We start from the raw sequence: 23,763 nt of genomic DNA, 5'->3' as shown, positions 1-23,763 counted from the left end.
ATGTACAAGTAAGTGTGGTGTGTATACGGGCTATGCATTATATAATGTGTATAGTGGGATGTACATACAACATATACAGTTTTTTTTTGTGCTGCTTTTGTTTGCTATTTTTTTCTTTATTATTTTCAACCAACCCTACCACCCCTAATTGGAGTAAACTAATTGACAACAACAATAAGGCTTCTACTTCCAGCTCATAAACTTAGCAAAAAAAGAAACTGTCTTTCAAAGATAAATCGTAAAAATCCAAATAACTTTACAGATCCTCATTGTAAAAGGTTTAAACACTGTTTCCCATGCTTGTTCAATGAACCATAAACAATTAATGAACATGCACCTGTGGAACAGTCGTTAAGACTCTAACAGCTTACAGACGGTAGGCAATTAAGGTCACAGTTATGAAAACTTAGGACACTAAAGAGGCCTTTCTACTAACTCTGAAAAACACCAAAAGAAAGATGAGCAGGGTCCCTGCTCATCTGTGTGAACGTGCCTTAGGCATGCTGCAAGGAGGCATGAGGACTGCAGATGTGGCCAGGGCAATAAATTGCAATGTCCGTACCGTGAAACGCCTAAAACAGCGCTACAGGGAGACAGGACGGACAGCTGATCATCCTCGCAGTGGCAGACCACGTGTAACAGCACCTGCACAGGATCGGTACATCCGAACATCACACCTGCGGGCCAGGTACAGGATGGCAACAACAACTGCCCGAGTTACACCAGGAACACACAATCCCTCCATCAGTGCTCAGACTGTCCGCAATAGCCTGAGAAAGGCTGGACTTGTAGGCCTGTTGTAAGACAAGTTCTCACCAGACAACACCGACAACAACGTCGCCTATGGGCACAAACCCACCATCGCCGGACCAGAAAGGACTGGAAAAAAGGGCTCTTCACTGACGAGTCGTGGTTTTGTCTCACCGGGGTGATGGTCAGATTCGCGTTTACTGTCAAAGGAATGAGCGTTACACCGAGGCCTGTACTCTGGAGCGGGATCGATTTGGAGGGTCTGTCATGGTCTGGGGCTGTGTGTCACAGCATCATCAGACTGAGCTTGTTGTCATTGCAGGCAATCTCAATGCTGTGCGTTACAGGGAAGACATCCTCCCTCATGTGGTATCCTTCCTGCAGGCTCATCCTGACATGACCCTCCAGCATGACAATGCCACCAGCCATACTGCTCGTTCTGTGCTTGATTTTCTGCAAGACAGGAATGTCAGTGTTCTGCCATGGCCAGCGAAGAGCCCGGATCTCAATTCCATTGAGCACGTCTGGGACTTGTTGGATCGGGCCATTCCCCACAGAAATGTCCGGAAACTTGCAAGTGCCTTGGTGGAAGAGTGGGGTAACATCTCACAGCAATAACTGGCAAATCTGGTGCAGTCCATGAGGAAGAGATGCACTGCAGTACTTAATGCAGCTGGTGGCCACCAGATACTGACTGTTACTTTTGATTTTGACCCCCCCCCCCCCCCCTTTGTTCAGGGACACATTATTCAAATTCTGTTAGTCACATATCTGTGGAACTTGTTCAGTTTATGTCTCAGTTGATGAATCTTGTTATGTTCATACAAATATTTACACATGTTAAGTGTGCTGAAAATAAACGCAGTTGACAGTGAGAGGACGTTTTCTTTTTCTGCTGAGTTTACATACTATATAAATTCTTTCAGACACAGCATATTTTACATTAGTTACCTTTTGTTTATTTTTAGTCCCATCCTTCAGCTCCACTCAACCCCTCCCATCTCTGAAGACTATCCAGTTTTGATTCCTATGTACTGTTTGATGTGTTGTAAACTTCACAAAATGATTTTTTATCAAATTGGGCAATAAAGTGTAAGATCATATATCTTATTGCTATATTGCATTGTATCATATCAGTATCAGTATCTGTATCGCATACTGCTGAGGATGGCATGTCATTGAATCTTAGGGGTAATGAAAGAGCATTACAGAGCAGAGAATGTTCAGTTTTGGTGTTGAATAGCATTTAAAATGTGTCATTCCAGGTTTGACAGACAGATTAATCCAGGCTTCAATTATCCACTAAACCTATGAGTGTATTTGTGTCTCTGTGTGCAATAACAGAAGAAATGGGGCAGCATAGCTGAGCAACACTGCAGCGTCCATCTATACATTCCTCACCCACTTGCTCTCTCTTTCTCCACCTCTTCTCTCCGTTGCTCTCGCCATCTCTCTCCCCATGTCCGTCTCTACCCTCCCTTTATCCTCCCTCTCTCCATTTCATTCGCTCAGCTGCTCTCCTTGTCCCAATCTGCCTCAGCAGCACAGATCAGTCCAGCCCCTCTCTCGCTCTCTCTCTCTCGCTCTCGCTCTCGCGCTCTCTCTCTCTCTCTCTCTCTCTCTCTCTCTCTCTCTCTCTCTCTCTCTCTCTCTCTCTCTCTCTCTCTCTCTCTCTCTCTCTCTCTCTCTCTCTCTCTCTCTCTCTCTCTCTCTCTCTCTCTCTCTCTCTCTCATAAGAGCAGCGCATGCACGTACACTCGCGCACAAACCCACCTACCACGCAGAGACACAACCTCAGGCGCGCTCACGCAGACACACACGCAGGCACAGAAGGGCACACCGAGCAACTTCATCTCCCAGCTCCAAGACACAGCCAGAGCCAGCTAAAAGACACAGCCCTGTAACAGCAGACCAGCATGGATTACCTGAAGAAGGGATTCTCCATGGCCAAGGAAGGCGCGGTGGCTGCAGCGGAGAAGACCAAGGCAGGGGTGGAGGGGGCAGCTGCCAAAACCAAGGAGGGGGTAATGTATGTGGGTGAGTACAGGAGTGATGATGGGGAAAGGTGTGGAGGATAGACAGCGGTGGAGAGGGTTAGCTGAAAATAGTACATCACAGTTTTTATGTGGGATAATCTGGCTTACATTTTGATCCTGTGAAGCCCTCCTGGTGTGCTTGTATTTGATGGATGAATGATGGGTGAGTGATGGGTGAGTGCACTAATTGTTCTGCAAGGTTTGAATAAAATGGGACAGACAACCAGGCAGTGCATGAGCTAAATATTACTGGTGATGGAAACATGGACACAGATAGGAAGGGAACGTTGAACAAGAAAATGAGAATGATGGCAAAGGACTGAAGGCAAGACAATGGAGAAAAGCAGAAAAAAAGGGCAGAAAGGGAGAGAAAGATGTTGATGTATTTTTTTAGACTGCATATGCCTCAGGCAAGAGATGTTCTATTCAAAGAGGGAAAAGTCTGGTTGAGTGGTACTGAGGTACTCCATTCATTATGTAGAGTGTAATGACCAACAGAACATTGACAAACAATATGGATGGTCATATAAATGATTTGCACGCTACCGTCTCTCTACACACACACACACACACACACACACACACACACACACACACACACACACACACACACACATAGTACACCCACTTAATGTGAGTGGGGGATATGGATGAGAAAATCCCATTGTAGAGCACTGGGAGGTGATTGTACTGTGTGTGTGTGTTCACATTTTTTCCCCCAATCAGTGCGTATGTGATAGTACAGTATAGTGGTGCTGGGGAGAAAGGGAGGGTCTATGACTCTGAGTATAGTTCAGATCAGATCATCTCTGCTGTGCCACCCACCTGCCTGTCAGCCCGCTGCAGCAGTGAGATTTAACATGGGCGTCTGGGATTCTCCGAGTGACTAATGCAGCTAGCTCCACTGTCGGACCCCCCGTCAACCCAGCCCATCCCAACACAGCACAATATAGCACAGCCCAGCTCTGTAGCCCTGAGCACCACTGACACATACATTCTTAGAAAAAAGGGTTCCAAATGGGTTCTTCGGCTGTCCTCATAGGATAAACTTGATTGGTTCCCGCTTGAACCCTTTCGGGTTCCCTGTAGAACCGTCTGCGGAAAGGGTTCTTCATTGAACTCAAAATGATTCTACCTGGAACCAAAAGGGTTCTACCAGGAACCAAAAGGGGTTCTTTAAAGGATTCTCCTATGTGGACAGCCGAAGAACTGACACATTAGAACTGACACACTGATTCATACAGAACACTGAAACATTAGAACACTGATTCATACAGAACACTGACACATTAGAACACTGATTCATACAGAACACTGACACATTAGAACACTGATTCATACAGAACCCTGAGACATTAGAACACTGATTCATACAGAACACTGACACATTAAAACACTGATTCATACAGAACACTGACACATTAGAACACTGATTCATACAGAACACTGACACATTAGAACACTGATTCATACAGAACCCTGAGACATTAGAACACTGATTCATACAGAACACTGACACATTAGAACACTGATTCATACAGAACCCTGAGACATTAGAACACTGATTCATACAGAACACTGACACATTAGAACACTGATTCATACAGAACACTGACACATTAGAACATTGATTCATACAGAACACTGAGACATTAGAACACTGATTCATACAGAACACTGACACATTAGAACACTGATTCATACAGAACACTGAGACATTAGAACACTGATTCATACAGAACACTGACACATTAGAACACTGATTCATACAGAACACTGACACATTAGAACATTGATTCATACAGAACACTGAGACATTAGAACACTGATTCATACAGAACACTGACACATTAGAACACTGATTCATACAGAACACTGACACATTAGAACGCTGATTCTTACAGAACACTGAGACATTAGAACACTGATTCATACAGAACACTGAGACATTAGAACACTGATTCATACAGAACACTGACACATTAGAACACTGATTCATACAGAACACTGACACATTAGAACATTGATTCATACAGAACACTGAGACATTAGAACACTGATTCATACAGAACACTGAGACATTAGAACACTGATTCATACAGAACACTGAGACATTAGAACACTGATTCATACAGAACACTGACCCATTAGAACACTGATTCATACAGAACACTGAGACATTAGAACACTGATTCATACAGAACACTGACACATTAGAACACTGATTCATACAGAACACTGACACATTAGAACACTGATTCATACAGAACCCTGAGACATTAGAACACTGATTCATACAGAAAACTGAGACATAACCCTGCTCTGTCATTGTCTTTCACCACTTTAATGACCTGTGACCCTGTTACAGCACCAATAACCTTTGGGAACAGCACATTTAAGCTTGGGATATCAACAATTCAAAGTTGGCCTTAGTGGGAGTGACCATAGAATTCTATGGGCGTGACCTATTGAGAAAAGTAATCTACATGACCAAAATAATGTGGACACCTGCTCGTCAAAAATCTCATTCCAAAATCATGGGCATTAATATGGAGTTGGTTCCTCCATTGTTGCTATAACAGCCCCCTCTTCTGAGAAGGCTTTCAACTAGATGTTGGAACATTGCTGCGGGGACTTCCATCCATTCAACCTCAAGAGCATTAGTGAGGTCAGGCACTGATGTTGGGCAATTAGGCCTGGCTCACAGTCGCATTCCAATTCTTACCAAAGGTGTTCGATGGGGTTGAGGTCAGGGCTCTGTGCAGGACCGTCAAGTTTTTCCACACCGACCTCGACAAACCATTTCTGTATCGACCTTGCTTTGTGCACGGGGGCACTGTCATGCTTAAAACAGGAAAGGCCTTCCACAAACTGTTGCCACAAAGTTGGAAGCACAGCATCATCTAGAATGTCATTGTATGCTGTAGCGTTAAGATTTTCCTTCTCAGGAACTAAAGGGCCTATACCGAACCATGAAAAACAGCCCAAGATCATTAATCCTCCTCCACCAAACTTTAGAGTTGGCACAGTGCATTGGGGCAGGTAGCATTCTCCTGGCATCCGCCAAACTCAGATTAGTCCGTCTGACTGCCAGATCACTCTAGAGAACGCATATACACTGCTCCAGAGTCCAATAGTGGTGAGCTTTACACCACTCCAGCCGACGCTTGACATTGCGCATGGTGATCTTAGGGCCTCTTGTTCGGCTGCTCGGCCATGGAAACCCATTTCACGAAGCTCCCGACAAACAGTTCTTGTGCTGACGTTGCTTCCAGAGGCAGTTTGGAACTCGGTAGTGAGTGTTGCAACAATTTTTACACGCTACACGCTTCAGCACTCGGCAGTCCTGTTCTGTGAATTTGTGTGGCCTACCACTTCGCTGCTGATCCGTTGTTGCTCCTAGACGTTTCCACATCACAATAACAGCAATTACAGTTCACCGGGGCAGCTCTAGCAGGGCAGAAATTTGATGAACTGACTTGTTGGAAAGGTGGCGTCCTGTGCCACGTTGAAAGTCACTGAGCTCTTCAGTACGGGCCATTCTACTGCCAATGTTTGTCTATGGAGATTGCATGGCGTTGTGCTCAATTTTATACACCTGTCAGCAACGGGTGTGGCTGAAATAGCTGAATCCACTAATTTGAAGGGGTGTCCACATGCTTTTGTATATATATTGTATTTGTCATCATTTGGGTGTCCAGAACATAATTACAAATCATTTGTAGACTGCAAATTGACCTCAAGAAGCCCAAACATGTATAATATTTGACTAATACATAATCATTTCAAACCTTTCTTACATTCGTATACGATCACGTCTCCCTATTATGCGTGGGAATACTTGAAGAGATTTCTTGAATTAAAATCACTTCATTTCCTGATGTTTTTACATTTTATGTCCAACAATGAAATTTTGAAAATAAAAAATAAAACTTGTGGGGCCAACAAACCACCCACTGGCCAAATTTGGCTCGAGTGTCGCCAGTTGAAGAACCCTGGCTAACGAAGGCCAAGTTTGACGAGTTGGTCCACCAGACTCTTCACACATTTGGGCGGAAGTGTCTGGGTACCAGATTACAGCACTAACAACCTGGAGAAGAGGGGAGAGGAAATGGTAGAGAACTAAGGAGAACAAGAGGGAAAGGATCTATTAATGAATAAATGAAACATTTGAGAGTGATGCGATTCCTGGTTTCATTCCTGGTGAGGGAGGGTGGACGGGGGGGAGAAGAGGAAGGGAAGAAAAAAGAAAAAGAGAGAGAGAGGCAGAGAAAGAGAGGCGAGGGAACGAGATTATGAATGAGTGGGTGGTGCACTCAGAATCCAGTTCGTGGGATTATCATTCATTGGATGTCAATAAGCAGACACAGAGGAGGCTGTATCCATCTTCATCCATCATCATAAATCATCCCCACCACACGGAGGCGGTCTGTCATCCACCCCGTTCTGCTGAACGACCTAGTGGAGCCATTCAGCCACAGAGGGCAGGGCCCATCACATTTCATTGGTGTATTGATCTTCACAGCACTGTAAAGAGATAATTGAACCTCCACTGCACAGCCAGATATCTCATCAGCATGACCAAGCTAAATGTTGGTCTATTCTCCTTCATTTTTTATCTTCGTTGTTCTTTCCCCTTCTTCTGAGAGAGAAGGGTGCAGCGTACTAACCCGCCCCCCATTCCTGTCACAGTGTGCACCCCTATGCCTATCCACATACATATATGCATCACAGGACTTTCAGTGAGTGACAATCAGATCTGCCTATGATCAAACAACTGAGTGCTCTGAGACAGTGCTGTTGGAGCAGTTGAGCGTGCCGAGTATACTGAGGCTTTTACACACAGCCAAGCCCCACCAGGCCTCCATCACACACATCACAGTGTGAGTCATCTACAGTGTGTAAGAGAGAATGGATTATGTTTTTTTTTAAAGGAGGGGTATTGTCACGAATCCCCCCTAACCCTGATCTGCTGCCTCTGTTTATCTGCACAGCCTCTCAGTGAGCCCTTATCCTGTGTGTGTGTGTGTGTGTGTGTGTCCATGTCTGCCCGTGCCTGCGTTCGTTGACTACGTTCATCTGTTTGAGTGTGAGCACTTTATTCAGTGAGTGCGGGATTGACTGATGTCTGTACGCAGTGTACTATCGTGTGAGGCGATCTAGTGTGAATTCACTACTGTGTGGTCCACGGGAGGCTGGTGCTAATGGCTGGAGCGGAATCAGTGGAATGGTAGCAGCCTCCTGTGGTGTGGACGTATTATAACACACTAGGCTTTGAGCAGGTGCATTCTGTGTTGTTTATATGAGTGTGTGTGTGTGTGTGTGTGAAATATAGTTATAAACAGTTTTCAATAAACAAGGTCTAAGTGTGTGCGTGTGGGCGTGTGCGTGTGCAGGCATGTATCTATATATTGGTGTGTGTGTGTGTGTGTGATGCTCAGCTGCTGCTGGGTGGGTGGCAGACAGTCACGAGGCCCAGTGCTACAGGACAGGGAGTATGCAGAGCTGAGAGGAGGGAGGGAGGGAGGGAGGGAGGGAGGGAGGGAGGGAGGGAGGGCACAGGCTGTCTCCCACAGGCTGTCTCCCACATTCACAGACGAGAGGTCACAGTGTGCCAGAGTGTCCCCTCACATCACAGCTGAGACGTGAACATACTACCACCACTACCACCATCACACACAAACACAGTTGCACGTACGCATGTACACACACACACACACAGTTACGTACGTATGTCTACACACACACACACACAAACATGCGCACACACACACAATGGTAGGTAATGATCCCATTATGTCTGGATTGTACTGCTCTCCATTCATTTAGCCACAGTGTTATTTTGTTCATCAAACGATAACTGAGCTGTACAGTGTGTGTCTTTCAATTGATAAACAATGTTAAAATGTAATATTTCTTATTCATCCTCCTCATTCGTCCGCTGCCTTCCCACTCCCTCTTTCTTCTTATGGTTACAGAATAAGCACCATCTTACCATAGAAGGATTAACATGTGTGTAGATGAATCAGAAGCAGTGAGAAGAGACAGAGCGAGAGAGAGAGAAAGAGAGAGACTGGATGGAGAGAGAGGGAGATGGCAGATGAAACAATTAGCTGGCCAGCACGCATGTGAGATTTGGTTCTGGGTGCCGAGATTACTACACACAAAATCAAAGATGCTATGACATTCTGATGAGACAATGAGGTCCTGTGTTTCAGTTTGTTATCTTTGAGTATAAACACTCGAACAGGATGTTTTGTGGGTGTGTAGTCATGTATTATAGTAACAGTATTTACCATCTCAGGTGCAGGGGAGGTAACTGTAGCCACAGTCACGATGTCCCTCTGCTGATATGAAGTCATGTTAGATTCCTCACGAAAACTGACATCAAGTTACAACATTGATGGTTGCCTGGTGATATTACCATCCTCTCTATTGATTTTACAGCATTAACAATACAATAGCCTGGCTCCTGTGTCTGTGTCTGTGTTTTTTCCTGTTTTCTACATTTGACAGTTGGACTTTAGCTCATGGCAATTTCCATGTCCCTAGTACTAAATTAGCCCATTGTCGTGTAGGGAGTTAACCAACAATGACACGCTTGACTTGAGCAATGTGTTTGTGTGTGGGGACTGGGGAGGGATTTTCAAAAACTCCCAGTTCAAAGGGTCAGCAGGGAGAACAGAGCAACGGCTTGTTGTGCTGGTGATTTGCATGAGAGGTAGAGAGAGAGGGGGAGAGAGGGGGAGAGAGAGAGAGAGAGAGAGAGAGAGAGAGAGAGAGAGAGAGAGAGAGAGAGAGAGAGAGAGAGAGAGAGAGAGAGAGAGAGAGAGAGAGAGAGAGAGAGAGAGAGATCCACTCCAATGCTCCATGCCAGTTGTATTGAGGAGGTTGAGTGGGTTTGGCCGGCCAGCAGGCATCAACCCATACAGAGCTCTATGGCTGAAGGAATGACTGACCTTTTCTCTCCTCAAGGAGTCTTTGTGAGCCAGAAATGGGCTGAGCTCCAGAGGGCCCAGAGAGACAGAGCAGAGCACTGTGACAGAGCCTGGGAGAGAACAGACAATACTGGACCAGCTGAGCAGAACCCATTGCTCTTAGAACAGACAACAAGGATCTGGCCATATGTAATAACCATTAGAGAGGGAGACTGATTCTCTGTGCCTAATTCATCAAGTATTGAAGTGTTAGGGAAGCCTGGAGATGTTGATCCTGGCGTTATTCCAATTTGCCTTTTGATTTGGAAGCTAAGTGCCCCCATCCATTGTTAATCAATCTAGAACCAGGCTCTGATGGGTGGCCAGTTCTCTTCTGGCTGTGCCGGGTGGAGATTATAAGAGTACATGGCCATTTAAGGCCAGAGTGTTTTTCTAGATGTTCAAACGTTTATAGATGAACAGCAGGGTCAAATAATAATCCGTGGTTGTAGAGGGTGCAACAGGTCAGTACCTTAGGAGTAAATGTCAGTTGGCTTTTCATAGCCGAGCATTCAGAGGTCGAGACAGCAGGTGCGGTAGAAAGAGAGAGAGTCGAAAGTAGAATGTCCGGTGAACATGGCAGGGTTCCCTAGCCACAGGCAGAGCAGTTGAAACAGGAGCAGCAGCACGACCAGTTGAACTGGGTACAGCCAGGAGTCATCAGGACAGGTAGTCCTGAGACATGATCCTATGGCTCAGGTCCTCCAGGAGAGGGAGAGAGGGAGAGAGAGAGAATTAGATGGAGCATACGTAAATTCACACAGGACACCAGATAAGACAGGAGAACACCAGATATAACAGAATGACCCTAGCCCCCCGGCATATAGACTATTGCAGCATAGATATTGGAGACTGAGACAGGGGTGGGTTGGGGGACACTGTGGCCCCATCCGACGATACCCCCGGACAGGGCCAACCAGGCAGGATATAACCCCACCCACTTTGCCAAAGCACAGCCCCCACACCACTAGCGGGATATCAACAGATCACCAACTTACTACCCTAAGACGAGGCTGAGTATAGCCCACGAACATCTCCTCCACCGCACGAGCCCGAGGAGGTGCAAAACCGGACAGGAAAATCACGTCTGTGACTCACCCACCCAAGTGACGCACCCCTCTGAGGGACGGTACGGAAGAGCACTAGTAAGCCAGTGACTCAGCCCCCGTAATAGGGTCAGGGGCAGAGAATCCCAGTGGAGAGAGGGGAGCCGGCCAGGCAGAGACAGCAAGGGTGGTTCGTTGCTCTAGTGCCTTGCCGTTCACATTCGCACCCCTGGGCCAGACTACACTCAATCATAGGACCTACTGAAAATATGAGTCTTCAGTAATGACTTAATGGTCGAGACCATAAAAATGGAGCTCTATAGGAGAAAGCCCTGCCTCCAGGTGTTTGCTTAGAAATGCTAGGGGCAGTAAGGAGGCCTGCGTCTTCTGACCGTAGCGTACATGTAGGTATGTAAGGCAGGACCAAATCGGAGAGATAGGGAGGAGCAAGCCCATGTAATGCTTTGTAGCACAGCAGTAAAACCTTGAAATCAGCCCTAGCCTAACAGGAAGCCAATGTAGGGAGGCTAGCACTGGAGTAATATGATCAAATGTTTTGGTTCTAGTCAGGATTCTAGCAGCTGTGTTTAGTGCTTTATCCGGGTTGCCAGAGAGTAGAGCATTGCAGTAGTCTAATCTAGTAGTGACAAAAGCATGGATGAGTTTTTCTGCCTCATTTTTGGACAAAAAGTATCCGATTTTTTGCAAAGTTACGAAGATGGAAAAAAAGCTGTCCTTTAAATGTTTTTGATATGTTCGTCAAAAGAGAGATCAGGGTCCAGAGTAACGCCGAGGTCCTTCACAGTTTTATTTGAGACGACCATCAAGATGAATTGTCAGATCCAAAAGCAGATCTCTTTGTTTCTTCGGACCTATAGTACTAGCAACTCTGTTTTGTCCGAGTTTAAAGCGCTTGGAGTTTGAGAAACGCCGTTTAAACATAAATCATCTAGCATCTGTTTCTCTCTTTCACAGGGAACAAGACAAAGGACGGAATGGTAGCAGGTGTGAACACAGGTAAGCGCAACACTACCCGCAGAAAATATCCTGCGCTACATTTCACAAGTACACAGGGATCAGACTTTTTTCACAAACCAAATTCTGAGGTGAAACATTGGTTCTCCAAGGACAGAGTTAGACAACCCCCTGTCCCCCTTTCCCCAGTGGCCCAGAGAACAACTGACCAAGCCAATATTGTCGGGGACGCAACGGTCGCCGGGGCCAACGAGCTGTCTCAGCAAACAGTGGAAGGGATGGAGAACGCAGCGGTGAACTCCGGATTGGTGAACCAGGTGAGTCACATCCTGTCTTTTCATATTGTGAAGATGATGACAAACCCCTCTCCACTAGGGGAACTGTGGGCTGGACGGTTGGAGGTGGTTGGAATAGAGACAGTTATAGCAGACTTGAGATCAGCCTTGCGATTCCAGGAGAAGAGACTTCAACAGGTCCATCCTGGTCTCAAAAAACATTTTTCCAAGTTGACTTGTCGTATTAATGTTTTTTGTGCATATCTCTGATTTTAGTGTCTCTGTTATAAGGAATGCAGAGGAAAATGATCAACGCTTACTTGTGTCTTTTATGTTTGTGTATGTCTGTCTGTGCGTATTGTTGGTAACTTGTATCATTTCTTCTCCTTCCACCCATAACTGTTGTGTCTGGCAGGAACAGGGAGAAGCTGTAGCTCTGGACGCTAAGCCTGAGGTGGCTGGTTCTGGTTCTGAAGGGGTGTGTGGTGGAATGCACGGCATGATGCTTGCTGCTTTTATTGCCTTCTTCTCATTGAAGCACCATGCCTTTATATGCAGTAATACGCTGTCAACTTGGGTGCTGACTGGTACAGTAGGCTATAGGAGTGATTGGGTGCTGGCTGGTAGCCTACAGTAGTGATTGGGTGCTGGCAGGTAGGCATGTTAAGGTAGAGTACGAATACCTTTGAAAGATTACATTGATTTAGATTCGTTTAAAAGCTGCCCTTCAGTATTGTGTTGTGGTCATTTGTGGTGCAGTGAAGATACAGCAGCTGTGTCCCCGCTATATTACAGTCAGAGGCATCATGCCCAGAGGGGGCACAGGGGCACGTGCTCCCTCAGATTTGTCCTGTTTAAAAAAGACATGTATTTACCATTTTTTGGTTTGTTTGTTTCTCTGTAATACTAATAGCCACCTAGCAATTTGATGAAGTTGGCTTTAGCTAGCCCAGATAGATCCAATCTCCCAACCTCATAACTAGCTACCAAGAAGCCATTTCAGGCTATCAATCAAGTTAGAGTAGCTAGCTTGTCCAACTAGGTTGGCAGACTTTAGAAAAGAAAGCTAAATGTACTGAATAAGACTCACATTCCTTTCTCCCATCTTTTACCCAGAGATCTTAGCAGAGATGCGGAGAAGCATATTATGTTCCTTAAAAAAAAAAAAACACACAGCTCAAGATGCATGCTTAGATATGCAGATTTTATTTCACTAGGCAAGTCAGTTAAGAACAAATTCTTATTTTACAATGATGGCCTATCCCAGCCAAACTTTCCCCTAACCCCGGACGACCCTGGGCCAATTGTGCGGCGCCCTATGGGACTCCCGATCACGGCCGGTTGTGATACAACCCGGGATCGAACAGGGTCTGTAGTGACGCCTCTAGCACTGAGGTGCAGTGCCTTAGACCGCTGCACCACTCGGGTGCAAAATTACTAGTTCCACTCTAAATCTATATTCTGTGTTTGTGGGTGAACATGCAGGCATGTATGTGTACGTTTATGTATGTCTGAGTGCGTGGGTATGCGTGTGTGGGTGCATGTGTGCATTTGTGCATGTGTGTGCGCAGCCTGGTCTCATAGACTAGACGTAACATAGTACATGTCAATCCGGGACACTCAAATTAGTATGATATGTTACGTTAGGTATGTTAACAGATGGTTACTTAAGGCAAAAACAAAAGTAGGACGGTTGGTCGGGGTCGATGGATGGGCGTATAATGTGAACGTCTAGCAACCCAAAGGTTGAGAGTTCAAATCTCATCATTGACAACTTTGCATTTTATTGCTTACTTACACATGTTTTGCTACTTTGCAACTACTTAGCATGTTAGCCAACCTTTCCCTAACCTTAACCTTAACCCTTTTAGCTAACCCTTCCCCTAACCCTAACCTTAACCCTTTAAGCTAACCCTTCCCCTAACCCTAACCTTAACCCTTTAACCTAACTCCTAACCTTAACCCTAACCCCTAGCCTATCTAATGTAAACCACCTAGCTAGAATTCGAAACATACTGTATCATATGTTTAGCAAATTCGTAACATATTTTAAATTGAGCAAATTCGTAACATGTAATACGAATTGTAATTCGTAAAATATTATGCGTAATGGGTGATGTATGTCCACAAATGAATACTTACCATATGAAACGTAATATATCATACTAAATGGAGTGTCCCCGATTTACGTACAGAATAATATGAATGCCCTGAGACCAGGTTGCTGTGTGTGTGTGTGTGTGTGTGTGTGTGTGTGTGTGTGTGTGTGTGTGTGTGTGTGTGTGTGTGTGTGTGTGTGTGTGTGTGTGTGTGTGTGTGTGTGTGTGTGTGTGTGTGTCCGTGTGTGTCCGTGTGTGTCCGTGTCCGCGCGTGTGTCCGTGTCCGCGCGTGTGTCCTTTCTTCTTTCAGGCTCTCTATAATGTAAATCAAGAAGATCCATCTGTAATTACATCCACAGCTCAAACCATCTCTCCATCGCTCCTCTCCACAGCATACATTCAACCCCCTCCCTTTTCAATCTCCTATCTCAGCTCTATCATGTGCCATTTTCAAAGGCACTTAAAAGCCTTTTTGTGGGAGAGAGTACAGTAGAGGCAAGGTCAAGTATAACAACCATAGCCATACCCGATGACATGCTACAATCACTCTCATTTTCACAATCTCAGTCTCAGTTATATTATGTGGTTAGGACATGATTAAAGTCCGTTCCTGCTAGAATTGCCCATATGAATTATAATCATTGTAATATTGGTGGATTGAGGTCATAATTATTCCCACAGCAATAACTTTAATTATATTAACATTTCTACAACCAGATCAGGCAATATTGCCACTGCCATGAATAATCAGAATCAAACTTGATAATGAAACTTCAGACCATTCACCAAACTATTACCATAATGCCATGCCGGGAGTCATAATTATAATTGATATCCTAGTAGAGATGATTGCAATGGTAATTGTTGGGCATGAATAAACTCGCGAGGAAACTGTCTAGGACGTATCTTTTTTCCTAAGTGCCTGAGCCCGTAATATGATGCATGTTCTCCCATTGAAGCCTTAACTCCCCTACTAAAGAGATGCCCGTGCATGTCTATTAACCGTTTAAATACACGGACGGGACGTCTGTATTTCTTTCCAGCTTAACCCTCCTCCAAATCACATTACTCACATGCTCAGCTGGATATTGCATCAGAGGAAGTTGTCGTCGCCATCCTCCTCTGTAGCAGCAACAGGCGGCTGCAGCAGCAATAGGAGTGGAGGCGGTATCTATTCATTCACATGCTGATCCCCATTCTCTGTTTGTACCACCCACAGAGTGACTTCTCTCAGGGAGCTGAGCAGGCAGGACAGTAGGTGAGTGTGTTTGTTTGTACAATAGGTGTGTACAGGGGTGGGTTCTGTGTGTGCGTTGCGTGTTGAAGTATATCTATGTGCATGTGTTCATGTATGACCAGGCGCAAGGTGGTATAACATCCATCTCCTCTCGGGAATAGCCATATGCTCATTTGAACTGCTTAAAAGGGGCAATCAGCGGTTGCTACATCCATTTTTGGACTTATAAGTGAATCATATGTGCGCATTGATTCTTGAAGAATATAACTTATAAACGCATCACGAGCTTAGTTCAACTGTCGTACCCCATCGGAACTCAAGATATGAGCTTGTTTTACTCCAACGTTTGTACACGAGTAACATGTAAACAAACACTGTATAGTCTCAAAACATGGTTAAAACTATCATTTTGATATCATGGATGGTCAGTCCTTGTATACATCGCTCTGCTTATGAATTTGAGAGTGGTTATATTTATCCAGCCCCATCCCTCAGCTTTTTACCAAAACAGGGGTGGGGAGCTCGCTTTGATATTATTTCTACTGCTGACTGCCACTTTAAGGGGGTTCTAAAATTGCTGTGACAATTGATTTAGTTTTCAAATAACCGAAGTGATCTACTAACGTGTAAAGGTTTAGTTTTACTCAGGGGGCCGTGGGAAGAAGCCTTAGCTCAAAGACCCGAGCAGTTACGATGTCCCTACAGTTCCAGATATGGGGTTAGATGTGAGCTAGGGGATTTGTTACACCTGTGCATCATTCACTAATATCCTATAGCAGGAACTATATGCTCTCATAAACTGAAAGCAGACCTTTTGATGTGCTGTATTTATATTACATCCACTTTCTAAAATGGGGCACGAAATGAGGGCGGCAGCCAAAACTGCCAGATAATCCAATACTCTGCCTAAACAGACACACTGGCTAGTCTTTATCCATTATAATCGCTTCATTGGAACGTAAAGTGTACTGATGTTTACCATCTGCAGCAGACATACGTGACTTCTGCTCCTCTCATTCACAACATTTACCCTTTCTTTCTTTCTTCCTTTGTCTTTCTTTCTTTCTTTCTCTCTTTCCCTCTCCTTATCTCAGGAGTGTTGGTTCTGACATCAGTGATCTGCAGCAGCCTCCCTCGTCCTCTCTTCTGGAAGAAATCCTGTGTTAGATGCTGCTCGTCCTGCGTCTCCCATTGCCAACTCTTGTTTCTGGGGGAGAACTACCAACCCCGGTGTGCCCCCTCTGATGCGTTCTTTGTGTGACTCGATGGAAACTAAACATTCTGAAAGATCCTCCCCATCCACAACACCCCTCACCCGTATACCTTTAACGTCCATGTCCCTCACCTCTGACTGTTACCCACCTTACCACTGTGACCATCCCCACCCCACCCTATTCCCTTTGCCCACCACTCCAGATCCTCCTACACGATACCACGCATACACAAACATACAGGTCACACATGCGTACACACCAGGACATTGAGAAAGACTTCGCAGAACAATACTTTGAGTCCTCTCCGAGAGGTTTGGCAATGTGAGACTTACTGGTCGTGTGCACTCCGTCAGATAATGTAACACCTGTACTTATACAGTAGATGTACTTTTGTTAGTGTATGCGTTGGTCAGGTTTGTTGATAAAGATGTGTTTGAAGTGAGTTAATTTAACCCCTTGTGTCTTAATGCCTGACGTCCCCGCATCCTCATTGTGACAGAACAGGGGGTGACACTTTATTTAGATAGTCCGGATGGTCATACGATCAGCAAACTATCTGTTGATAAGCAACCGCTTGCTAAGGTTACTGCTAGGGTTAGGTTTAGAATAAGGGTTAGGGTTAGTAGATTAGTAGATAGTTAGTTGAAATGTTACTGACAGTCCATCTGTAGATACTCTACAGACTATCCAAATAAAGTGTTGCCAAACAGGGTTCAGGGTCAGAGTGAAGGTATAGTTATGGATTAACAGCTCCGTCATCCCTCATATTGTCTTTTTACTCCCCCATCACATGACCCAGGCAGTCTCGCACCTGCAATGGGGCTGCAGTACAGACAGGGTACTCTGTATCTCATAAACAGATCCTGTCTGTGGTGTTTCCTGCTGTCTCTGCGCCCAAACCTGGGTCTGCTATATAGAGAAATCAAAGAGAGGAAGGTTACATTAGGAGTTTGCAACGGCCTTTTTCTTGTGTTTGACTAGTTGCAATGAAAGGCAATAAAAAAGTATATGTATGTATGTGATCAGATTAAAGATATAGTATAATGCCCCCACTTCCAGATTCAGTATGTATGCCTACCTCAGAAGTGGATACGAGTAGTCGACAGGTGAAATACTTTGACATCCTGTACATCTGGTCTTCGAGGAATACAATTTCTCCACCCCCACATCACGCTTTCACTCTATTCCTTCATTCAAGCGACGCCTACGGTCACTCAACAATGTACGCTGCCCTGTCTGTCTGCTTTCGGTGACTTACACAGGTCTTTTAAACCGTGACAGTGTTTGTCCTTTGAAGCCGTCTCAAACGAGACTGCGTGTTGCCTTACTAACATCCAGACACATAGACCCAGACACATATTCATTGGTACTAAAAACACAACCTCACACAAATTAAAATTCACCTATTACAAACATGTATCCAAGAATTAGAGGTTAAATACACACTGACGCACACGTTCATCCAGAAATACGAAGATACATGTTGGCATCAAAGCAGACCGCTTCTTTTATAAACAGTACAACTGAACTGAAATAAATAAAAATGTATTTAAATCCAAAATTCTTGTTTGTAGATGTCTTGTTTTATTCTCTTTCATTATGGGATAATAATTATTCTCAAGCCTGACACAATACAAAATTGGGGCAAACACACCAAAAGAATGCTCATTTAATTATTTACACTTTCTCTCATGCATGATATTCTTGGCTACTCCTTTATTATTCTGTCTCTTCTCTCTTGTTCTCTCTCTCCATCTTTCTCTCCCTCTTTCCCTTTCTATTTCCATACTCACCAGACTATCTGTGCAGTGGAGCCCAATTAATGCCTCTAGAAAGAAATGGGCTGTGAAACTGTATGGTCATTCTGCAATGCTATTGAAGCAGGGCTCTTTATTGACTCTTTGTCTGGTGTACTGATGACCCGCAGAGAGACGAACAGCAGAGCAGCGACAGTAATAGACAGAACGTCGTCACAGACTCCCAACTGCCACCTGGTGTTGATTTGTGAAAAGCAGAGTAGTCCGCTTGGCTCTAGTTGAAAACAACAACAGAGCAATTACTTATTTAAGTCACATGTCCTGCACTTCCATTTGCATCCGAGAGTGATTCCCCAGGGATAGCCAAAGAAGCAAATACACACTCACCACTCAAAGCATGCATACGCACGCACGCACACACACACACACACACACACACACACACACACACACACACACACACACACACACACACACACATTCATACAGTATGTGTAGCACTCACAGCCAGAGATTGTAGAAAATGTTGGCTGCAGTGGGCTAAATCAGGGTCACACAGAGTGTTTATTGGTAGTCTTAAACAAATCTACTTTGAAACAAAAGTATACACTTCACACACATGGTTCTGGGCTTAAAAAAAGACGACACCTGTACCATGTCAGAAATAGAGTTGAAATGTATAGAATGTTGAGTCCCAATATTACGCTTCATATACACTTTAGTCATTTAGCAGAAGCTCTTATCTAAAGGAACTTATAGTAGTGAATGGATACGTTTTCATGTTTAATGGTCTTCTGTGGGAATGATCAAACCCACAACCCTGGCCTTGCAAGTGCCATGCTCTACCAACTGAGCCACACAGGACATCACAGAAGACAGAAATATAACAAAACCGTTTGACATAGAAAAAAAACAGATTTTTATGAAACTGTTAAACATATTAATAACATTCCACCCATGAGGCAATTTGGTCATTTATGTACTTTGCAGGTTTGTTGCAAAACCCGATCCTGAATCAAGTTGCTATGGAGACATTCCTAGAAATAACTGATGTTACCCCGTCCTTCAACCTGATTATCACAATTCGTCTTCGGACATGTTTATGCTTGTTATGCTATGCATATTATTCATTGTTTCAGTGTTTGGGCAAGCTCAGCAGGAAACAAAAAACACCAATTAAACACTGCAACAAAGGCTGCGTTCACACAGGCAGCCCAATTCTGATCTATTTTCACTAATTGGTCTTCTGACCAATCAGATCAGCGCTGAAAATATCTGATGTGAAAAGATCTGAAGTGACACAGGAGACAGGGCGGTGAGAATGGCGGTGAGAATGTTTTCACACATGTGTACAGTATGCGTGTGACGCAGATTCTCACACACACATTGTTTACCAGAGGGGCTGTTTCTGTTCCCTCAGTGACACTTCTGTGTATTCTTGTCCTGATTTTAGCATGTGTAAGCATTCATCCCTCAGTGGACAATGTAGGATGGTAGTCCCAGGAGGCCTGACCAACTCAGGGCCCTTGATATGGTCTGTAGTTATTCTCAGGTCAGGTCACGAGGCACTATGGCAGTGGTGGAGAAAAGTATCCAATTGTCATCCTTTAGTACAAGTATACATACCTTAATAGAAAGTTACTCAAGTAAAAGTGAAAGTCACCCTGTAAAATACTTCTTTAGTAAAAGTCTAAAATAATTTGTTTTTAAATATACCTAAGTATCAAAAGTAACTGTAATTGCTCAAATATACTTAAGTATCAAAAGTAAAACTATAAATCATTTAAAATGTCTTATATTATATTTTTTGTTTTGAATTTAATTTAATATATTTTTGGCAACAGACATATACAACAAAATGGACAATGTGGCCCCAGAGGATATCACTTGAAGGTATTAATTAAAATGCTTTTTTCCAAACTGATAAAAACAATAACACCTAATGATTAAAAGACAAGACAAAATTACAAACAACCATAAATACATTCATTTATATTGACATCCTAAAAAGTGGCACTATTCACTGCACTTCTCCCTAACCTTAAAAATCAACCATATTCATTTCACATGAAAACAATCTATTTATTGCACATCATACCGATCCTTCAAATAAATACACCTGACCAGCAGTAGGGGGCGCAAGGGGCAGAGGAGTGGTTTCCCTTAGACAACGTTGTCCGAATTAAAAACTTTGCCTGCTTTTTAAAGCTATTTTCTTTGCTTGATCTCCAAGGGAAGGCTATTCCATAGACAAATGCCTGTATGGAAAAACTCTATGTTTACTCTTGGGATTTACAAGACATAACACTAGCTCTGGTATTGTGACTGTGTTGGATATAGACCATATCCATGTGGTTTTTCATGTAACCCGGGGCAAGATCATTTAAGTTGTCAAACATATGATTAAGTTGAAGTTAATCCACTCCAGTCTGGACTCCAAGGGCAAAAAGCCCACCACCAGGAACTCCTGTATCCCTATGTGGGTCCTAGGGGGGACATTCAGCATATTCGTGCTAACATTATTTTACATGACCTGCATGCTCTTTTTCAGCTTTTTCGATAGCCCGCTATACCAAGCAGAGCAGGCATAATTAAAACGACACTGAATCAAGGTTGAGACAAGCAGTTGCTTAACTTTAATGTTAAAATATAAATATAAATATCAAAATCTTACACACTCCAAGACTCAGACATTATTTACAAAAGATGTGTTTGTTTAGTGATTCCGCCAGAACATAGGCAGTAGGGATGACCGCGTGTTAAAAGTACAACATTTTCTTTAGGAATGTAGTGAGGTAAAAGTAAAAGTAGTCAAAAATATAAATAGTAAAGTAAAGTACAAATACCCCAAAAAATGACTTAAGTAGTACTTTAAAGTATTACTTAACACCACTGCACTAAGGATAGGTTACCAGGCGGTGCATCTGATGATACTGACACCGCCAATCTGAACCTCAGGCATGATGAGAGCACAACAGGAGGTGAGATGACACACCCAGGACCTAATGGACAGCACAGCACTCACCCTCCTATTCATTCTCCCTGTGCCCAGGTCCATCTGCTCCCTACTATCAAATATTCATCAGGGCCAAATAGATACACAGCCATCCTACATCACCAAACAATAACATGAGCCTAATGGGCGATTCCACACCAGCAGGAGCGGAAAATATTTTTGGTACCTCAGAATGTTCTGGCAATTCTCACATATAAATTTCATTGGGAGAAGGATGTTTGAAATCCTTTTTACATTTGTATCACAAACCATTTTTGAGAAAAGCATGATGAAAGTGGCCATTTTAGGCCCATACACGCTTCCAATAAGACCCTTTGATCTGTGAATCGTCCATGAAACAGACAACATCTTGGTGTCATTATACTCCTGCTCTAAAATATAAAGTATGTCTTGATTCTGAAAAACAATATTTCACATACATTTTTTCAACATAAAAAATATGAATATCTCAAAAATGACTTTTATTTTGTTCATTTATATTGTTTGGAACAATATACATCACATATTATGAGCACCACCAACACAGTGAATGGTAAATATTCTCAAAAACTCGACCCTAGGCAACACAGGGACTAGGGTCTGGTTTCAATGATGGTCTCTTTTGGCATAGAGGAACTACGTCACTGTCTATATTACTACTTTCCCCTCTTGAATAAAATACAAAATACACTGAACAAAAATATAAATGAAACATGTAAAGTGTTGGTCCCATGTTTCATGAGATTAAATAAAATATCCCAGAAATTTTCCATTCGGTACGCACGAAAGCTTATTTCTCTGAAATTTTGGCGACAAATTTGTTTAAATCCCTCTGAATTTGCATTTCTCCTTTGCCAAGATAATCAATCCACCTGACAGGTATGGCATATCAATAAGCTGATTAAACAGCATGATCATTACACAGGTGCACCTTGTGCTTGGGGACAATAAATGACACAACACAATGCCACAGATGTCTCAAGTTTTGAGGGAGCGTGCAATACAAAGGACCTGATCGTGGACTACAGGAAAAGGCGGGCCGAACAGGCCTCCATTAACATCAACAGGGCTGTAGCGGAGCGGGTCAAGAAGTTTCAACTTCCTTGGTGTCCACATCACCAACAAACTATCATGGTCCAAACACACCAAGACAGTCATGAAGAGGGCATGACAAAACCTTTTCCCCCACAGAAGAATGAAATGTTGTGGCATGGGTCCCCAGATCCTCAAAAATGTCTACAGCTGCAACATCGAGAGCATCCTAACCGGTTGCATCACCGCCTGGTATGACAACTACTCGGCATCTGACCGTAAGGCGCTACAGAGGGTAATGCGTACGGCCCAGTACATTACTGGGGCCAAGCTTCCTGCCATCCAGGACCTATATAATAGGCGGTGTCAGAGGAAAGCCCATAAAATTGTCAGAGACTCCAGTCACCCAAGTGATACTGTTTTCTCTGCTACCGCACGGCAAGCAATACCGGAGCGCCAAGTCTAGGAACAAAAGGCTCCTTAACCGTTTCTAACATCAATCCATAAGACTGCTGAACAATTAATCAAATGGCCACCGGACTGTTTACATTGACACCCCCCCCCCCCCCTCCATTTGTTTTGTACACTGCTGCTACTCGCTATTTAATATCACTTGACCCCTACCTACATGTATAAATGACCTCAACTAACCTGTACCACCGCACACTGAATCGGTACCGGTACCCCCTGTATATAGCCTCGTTATTGTTATTATTTTTTACTTTAGTTTATTTGGTAAATATCTTAACTATTCTTGAACTGCACTGTTGGTTAAAGGCTTGTAAGTTAGCATTTCACGGTAAGGTCTACATTTGTTGTATTTGGCGCATCTGACAAATACATTTTGATTTGATTTTGATTTAATTTGACTGCAGGAATGTTGTTGTTGCCAGAAAAGGGTATGTTAATTTCTTGTTTCGGATTGAAACGTTGCCAATAAAGCGGTGAATTGGGAGCTTTAACGGCCTTCTTGTTCTATACTATGTTCATTTCTCTACCACTTCTCTACCAAAGTCATTTTAGAGAATTTGGCAGTATGTCCAACCGGCCTCACAACCGCAGACCACGTGTAACCATGTCAGCACAGGACCTCCAAATCCGGTTTTTTCACATGCAGGATCGTCTGAGACCACCACCCAAAAAGCTGATGAAACTGTAGATTTGCACAACCGAAAGATTTCTGCAGAAACTGTCTCAGGGAAGCTCATCTGCGTGTTCGTCGTCCTCACCAGGGTCTTGACCTGACTGCAGTTCGGCTTCATAACCAACTTCAGTGGGCAAATTCTCACCTTCAATGGTCACTGGAACGCTGGAGAAGTATGATCTTCTCACATGAATCCCGGTTTCAACAGTACCGGGCAGATGGCAGA

General features: G+C 43.8%; 1 protein-coding gene across 3 annotated transcripts; it reads left to right on the top strand.

The window, feature by feature from the left end:
• The first annotated feature begins 2,273 nt into the window (after window positions 1–2,273).
• On the top strand, window positions 2,274–18,170 carry LOC139570784 (synuclein-like). 3 transcript variants are annotated; one of them, XM_071392947.1, is made up of 6 exons: window positions 2,339–2,787; window positions 11,785–11,826; window positions 11,974–12,101; window positions 12,475–12,537; window positions 15,378–15,416; window positions 16,490–18,170. In XM_071392947.1, the coding sequence occupies exons 1-5, from the start codon at window positions 2,667–2,669 to the stop codon at window positions 15,414–15,416; spliced, it is 393 nt and encodes a 130-aa protein (XP_071249048.1). In that variant the 5' UTR covers window positions 2,339–2,666; the 3' UTR covers window positions 16,490–18,170. The 3 variants fall into 3 exon arrangements, with proteins under 3 accessions (XP_071249050.1, XP_071249048.1, XP_071249049.1); XM_071392948.1 differs by having other exon boundaries at window positions 2,510–2,787; window positions 12,475–12,513; XM_071392949.1 differs by lacking the exon at window positions 12,475–12,537 and having other exon boundaries at window positions 2,274–2,787.
• The last annotated feature ends 5,593 nt before the right edge of the window (window positions 18,171–23,763 follow it).

This window comes from Salvelinus alpinus, chromosome 3, assembly GCF_045679555.1.
Source record: "Salvelinus alpinus chromosome 3, SLU_Salpinus.1, whole genome shotgun sequence".
Lineage (NCBI taxonomy): Eukaryota > Metazoa > Chordata > Actinopteri > Salmoniformes > Salmonidae > Salvelinus > Salvelinus alpinus.
Note: the sequence above shows the minus strand (reverse complement) of the source record. Positions and strands in the feature narration are given on the sequence as shown.